The 6000-nt window shown below is 40.9% G+C and overlaps 1 protein-coding gene across 2 annotated transcripts; it reads left to right on the top strand.

Moving 5' to 3' along the window:
- Positions 1-772: 772 nt before the first annotated feature.
- On the top strand, positions 773-5115 carry LOC129106072 (zinc finger and SCAN domain-containing protein 22-like). 2 transcript variants are annotated; one of them, XM_054617389.1, is made up of 2 exons: positions 773-1052; positions 2532-5115. In XM_054617389.1, exons 1-2 carry the CDS (start codon positions 872-874, stop codon positions 3449-3451), a joined length of 1101 nt encoding a protein of 366 aa, XP_054473364.1. In that variant the 5' UTR covers positions 773-871; the 3' UTR covers positions 3452-5115. The 2 variants fall into 2 exon arrangements, with proteins under 2 accessions (XP_054473364.1, XP_054473365.1); XM_054617390.1 differs by having other exon boundaries at positions 982-1065.
- Positions 5116-6000: the final 885 nt, after the last annotated feature.

Consider the following 6000-nt stretch of genomic DNA (forward strand, 5'->3'; position numbering starts at 1 on the left):
GCTGAGACCTGATTATAAACAACAGAATAAGTGTCCCACAAAGTCTTTGGGGACCGATGTGGAAGGAGGAGACGAAGAAGAAGAAGAAGAAGAAAGAAGAAGAAGAAGAAGAAGAAGAAGAAGACATAACTCCAGGTCACGTGATAGGGTCGAGCATCTTTTTTTGGTCCATTTTGGATGATAGCAAGAGCTCTGTGCAACCCAAGAAAATGACCAAACTGCAGTTTTTGAACGTATTTTTGACTGAGCGTCTCAACATTTGGACTGATATTCATGTAAAACCTACTGGCCCTTTTAAACCAAAAGCATTTCCATTCAGTGTTGTTTTTCCCATCCATCCAAAGATGCACTTTATGGTTCCCTCTATAGATAAACGTCTTGTAAACAAGCTTTGTAAAAGTGTTTGATTTCAATTCAAACCAGATTTCATTTTAGTTTAGGGGGTATGATTTAAATTTTGTTTCATATTTATTCTCATTATTATCTACCCAAGATCTTCCTTGTTGCCAGTGTTTTGGTACTTTTTGTAAAAAGGAAAAAAAAATGAAATCTTAAGTAAAGAGGTAAAAAATGAAACACCAAAGTATGGTTTACATTTTGTACTACTTTGGCCTTCATCATTTCAAGTGTTGATTGTAGAAAGAAATGTTCTCTTGGAATGATAGTAACAGGTTGTACACTAGATTATGTAATGCTGAGACCTGATTATAAACAACAGAATAAGTGTCCCACAAAGTCTTTGGGGACCGATGTGGAAGGAGGAGACGAAGAAGAAGAAGAAGAAGACATAACTCCAGGTCACGTGATAGGGTCGAGCATCTTTTTTTGGTCCATTTTGGATGATAGCAAGAGCTCTGTGCAACCCAAGAAAATGACCAAACTGCAGTTTTTGAACGTATTTCTGACTGAACGTCTCATGCTTGCTGCCCAGGAGATCTACAAATCTGTGGAGGACACCATCCTGGAGTACCAGGAGGAGATCGCCATCAGGGAGCGAGAGAACGACCATCTGAGACGCAGGCTGAGAGACGCAGGGATCGAGATCTGGCCAGGTTAGCTCCGCAGGTTAGCATCGCTAAGCTAGCTCCGCAGGTTAGCATCGCTAAGCTAGCTCCGCCAGGTTAGCATCGCTAAGCTAGCTCCGCCAGGTTAGCATCGCTAAGCTAGCAGCAGTTGCGCCCCTTTTCTGTCCTATCTGCCAACTCTGTGCGGCGGCTCCAGGTAGTGAAATGGAAAAGACCGCGTACTAAAACCCTGCAACAAACCAAGAACTGGTATCCCAGTAGTGTCCTCTCACTTTAGAATAAGTTAACTTTAGCTGCAGGGGAGCTAGTTGAGCTCAGCTGCTGTTGTTGTGGAGCGGCTAGCTCGTTAGCTGCCTTTGTTCGTTAGCCAACTAGCTAGTTAGCATACAGCTATGTGTGTGTTCTAGTAGTCTGTGTACTCATTCAGGGCAGGACAGACACATGTGAGCACTCACAAAACGGACTCACACTATACTCTTGTCTTGTCTTGGTGTTTGTTTCCTCCCCATCCTCACAGAGTAGACCCTGAAGCTGCTGGAAGTGTTGTTAAAAGTGCTGTTATTAGTTATGAGTATGATAAGTATTGCCCTCTTGATTTCAATCTATTTGCACAGATTGTTTACGTGCAGTAGACACTGAATGAATGGCATAGAGTTACAACACTACATCAAAGGAGTAGATGCTTTCTGTAGGCATCACATACTGTGTTATTGCTTATTATACATTACATTACATTACATTACATTACAGTCATTTAGCAGACGCTTTTATCCAAAGCGACTTACAGGAAGTGTATTCAACATAGGTATTCAAGAGAACTACTAGTCACCAGAAGTCATAAGTGCATCTCCTTTCTTAAACAAGCATCTTAAAGCATAAACCAGAGCAAAAGTATAGTGCAGAGGCAAATTACTACGAAAACAATAATTGCAACAGACTAATACGAATATAATAAGTGCTACAAACTACTACGAATAGGATAAGTGCAGTAAACAAATACAAATTCAATAAGTGCAGCGAACTGATACGAATACAGTAAATGCAACAACTAATACGAATGCAATAAGTGCTACGAGGAAGGCTCAGGGTAGTACTTCTTGATCATGCTTATACATGTTCATGCTTTCCCTGGACTGTTTTTTATGGCATATTTAAATACATTAAATGAGAGAGTCTACTGCTAAGGCCATTATTTATTTTTACGTGAACTAAATTGATCATCAAACAAGATGCGTAAGGATTTTGTTGAATTACCACCTCTGCTACACAGTTACCTGGGAGAAACACTGGTACTGCATGTGGACCAGCTCAGTTCTATTGTATCAATTCTAAATTCTATTCCAAATGAATGTTTCAAAGAAGTGAGTTCAGCTCCTTTGTTTTTTTTTAGTGGAAAAAGTCTTTATTCATAGTTCAACAAGTGTTGCTATGTGCCATTTACACTGTTATGTTCATGCAAAAAAGTTAATCATTTCATCTGATCTCTTTCTCTTGTTATGTTGGCAGATCGTCCGTCCATGGCGCTGTTGGACGAGGAGGATGGTGAGCACCCACGGCGTGAGTGGAGTCCCAGCATGGGGCATGAAGAGCGCATCCCTATTCAGATTAAGGATAAAAGAGATCTGCGGGCCAACCAAGGAGAAGATCAGCTTCGTGGCCATGGCTCTTGCAGCACACCAGAGAACTTGTTCACTCCCCCGCGTGTTGTTAACGAGTATCCTCAGGAGGGACCCCACACATCCAACCTCCCTCAGAGTCAAGGTGTTGAGAACAGGGAGAGGGATCCTGGATCTCGAGGCTCCTCAAGACACGTAAAGGTAGAGAGTGGAGGAGGCCACAGAGGCTCTACTTCTTCCAACAGCGGTGCCCAGCCACTCGCACCAGTCAACCCAAACTGCTCAAATGAGAACAACATTGACATTATCGGGGTGGAGAATGGAGGACAGATGGTTGGTGTTAAGGGAAATGGAAGTGGAGGCAACAGAGGACAGGCCTCTCACATGCGCAACCAAGGAGCCAATGCCGTGGACTGCCCTCATCAAAAATCCCCCTTACAAGGCCACATTTCTTCCTTTTGCTGTAAGGTTTGTGGTGAGGCGTTCAGTCACGTTGGCCACCTGCATGTGCATGTACAAGTGCACACTCGAGAAAAACCTTATCGCTGTGGTGTATGCGGGAAATGCTGCAGCTCCTCTGGCAGACTCCAGGAGCACCAGCGTAGCCACACAGGAGAAAAACCATTTCGCTGTCAAATTTGTGGAAAGGGCTTCACACAGATGGCTCACTTGAAGGTACACATGAGGATCCATACTGGGGAGAAGCCATACAGTTGCCCTGTGTGTGGCAAATGCTTCAGCCGTTCTGACAAAATCAAAAGGCATCTCCAGACCCATAGCCGCGAGGGATCATATTTCTCAGGGCAATAATGCAAGTGTGTCGTTAAACAACCCAGTTTGTGAATCATATTGATGAAGGAAATTTCCTACAAAAAGCTAAAAACGCTGCCATTAAAACAAAGCTTTTTTCTTCCTACTTTCCAAGAACTAGGGATTCTGCAACTCTTGGAGAAAGTTTCTTATCTAACCTAACACTTCTCCATGCCATGGTCCCTCAATAGAATTTGTATTAGCCAGTTTAGTATGTCATTTACTTAATTTTGTACTTGTCACTGAGTATTACATCTCTAAGACACAATTTGAGTTATTAGCTAGCTTTACTGAATTATCTAGTCTTTCCTTAGTCATATAATTAGCATGATGAAGTCTTCCACACATGCCTTGATACTGAGATGCATTGAGAAATGCAACAATGTTCAACATGTTCATGGCTCATTATCAACCAGTCACTTCATATCCATAAGTTTACAGTTTAAAATCTGCTTACTTGACATCTATCTTGTAATTGTTATTTTAGGACCTAAGATTGAGAGTCAGTGCATGAAGTGATCTCCATTTTCTCAATTAACTAGAGAATTGAGGGCCTGACAAATGATCATCTGCCAGTAACACTGCCAGTAGTCTTTTTTCTGTTTCAATTTTTTATGAAGCAATTACAAAAAGACCCAATTTAGGCTCACAACAGATCCACTGAACTTTTAAGCTTGACTGACTTACAAGGAGAAGTCTGACCTAGCACTTAATCTCCATTTTAGTCTTTATTTTAACTTCCTTTTTCTTCTGAGTGCTGTTACATTGTTGCAGAGCTAAATACTGCCATCTCACATCTTCAGTGCTTCACGTTGTCCATTCAAATATGGATAAATCAATTGTGAGACTGCTCCACTATTGTGTGACATTACGTGATATTCTGTAAAATACCACTGGTCTCGATCTACCATTCATTTTGGAATTTGTGGTGATTTCTTTTTAATGACATGCACTATGGCATCTGTCTGAAACGGTGCAGAAATTCACTCTACAATAGGGCCCTACAGTATTAGCTGAATCTATCCGTGGTTCTTCAGGGTCTCAGTCTGCAAAGATTTATATTCACCTGTGTTTCCACCACAATATTTCATCGAAATGTGAGGTTTATTTTGGAGTGGGCATGGTTGTGGTTGCTTTTCAAGGTGATTGATTCTTTGTCGTGGAATCAGATACTTCCTCTACCAATCTTGGACTGACTCCCTGAACAGTATACACTACAGTCACCTTTCTCCTCTCAGGACTAATGCTGCATTCATGACATGAGGGGCATACCAGAAATATTAATGTCTGACTTGAAACGGCTATTATAAAAGTCAGAAGCTCAGGGTTTGTGAGTTTTCCCATGGAATTTGTCCCTGCATTTGCAAACATTTACATGTCAATAACAATTCAAAAGATAAAAATTTGCATCTGAACTGCCTGCAAGAAGATGAACTAAATGAAATATCAAACCTTCAGAGTGTGTCAGAGCTCAGTCGATGCACACCAGGGAACCCTCCGTGCGTGATGAATGCAGCATGAGACAACTACAGCAAGTCTTCACAGCTGACCAGCAGCCCTTCACTCACAGTCTTCTCTGGGACACCTTTGCTCCCCCTGCGTGCACACACTAATGTACAGTGTTGTATCATTGCGTATTAAATGTTATTTTTTAATAAAGTAGTAATTGAGTATCCATTGTTATTGTTTTGTATTATATGAAATGCAAAGAGCTAGCTTTAAAAATCTGACATGAAATGTTTTATGCCTGAGCAGGATTTAGCATTCAGACGTTACTCTGGTTAGTCTTTTAAGGGAAAGCTCAGGAGTTACTTATAACATTTGCGATGCGTCTGTATTTACAGCGGGTAAAATAAGTATTGAACACGTCACCATTTTTCTCAGTCAATATATTTCTAAAGGTGCTATTGACATGAAATTTTCACCAGATGTCGGTAACAACCCAAGTAATCCATACATACAAAGAAAAAACCAAACAAATAAGTCCAGAAATTAAGTTGTGTGTAATAAAATGGAATGACACAGGGAAAACACATGAACACATGAAGAAAGGGAGGTGCAAAAAGGCATGGAAAGCCAAGACAGCAGCTGAAATCTATCAGTAATTAGAAAGCAATCCTGCCCCTTGTCAGTGCAAATTAATACCTGCTGGTTCAGTCCCAACTGATGGCCTATAAAAAGGTGTCTCATTACCAATGTGTCAGAGTGTTTGTGTGGAAGAATGGGCCAAAATCACACCCGAGCAATGCATGCGACTAGTTTCTCCATACAGGAGGCGTCTTGAAGCTGTCATTACCAACAAAGGCTTTTGTACGAAGTATTAAATACATTTCAGTAAGCGTGTTCAATACTTTTCCCCTGTCATTCCAGGTCATTCCATTTTATTACACATAACTTAATTTCTGAATTTATTTGTTTGGTTTTTCTTTGTATGTATGGATTACTTGGGTTGTTACTGACATCTGGTGAAAATGTCATGTCAATAGCACCTTTAGAAATATATTTACTGAGAAAAATGGTGACGTGTTCAATACTTTTACCCGCTGTAT

This window comes from Anoplopoma fimbria, chromosome 17, assembly GCF_027596085.1.
Source record: "Anoplopoma fimbria isolate UVic2021 breed Golden Eagle Sablefish chromosome 17, Afim_UVic_2022, whole genome shotgun sequence".
NCBI lineage: Eukaryota > Metazoa > Chordata > Actinopteri > Perciformes > Anoplopomatidae > Anoplopoma > Anoplopoma fimbria.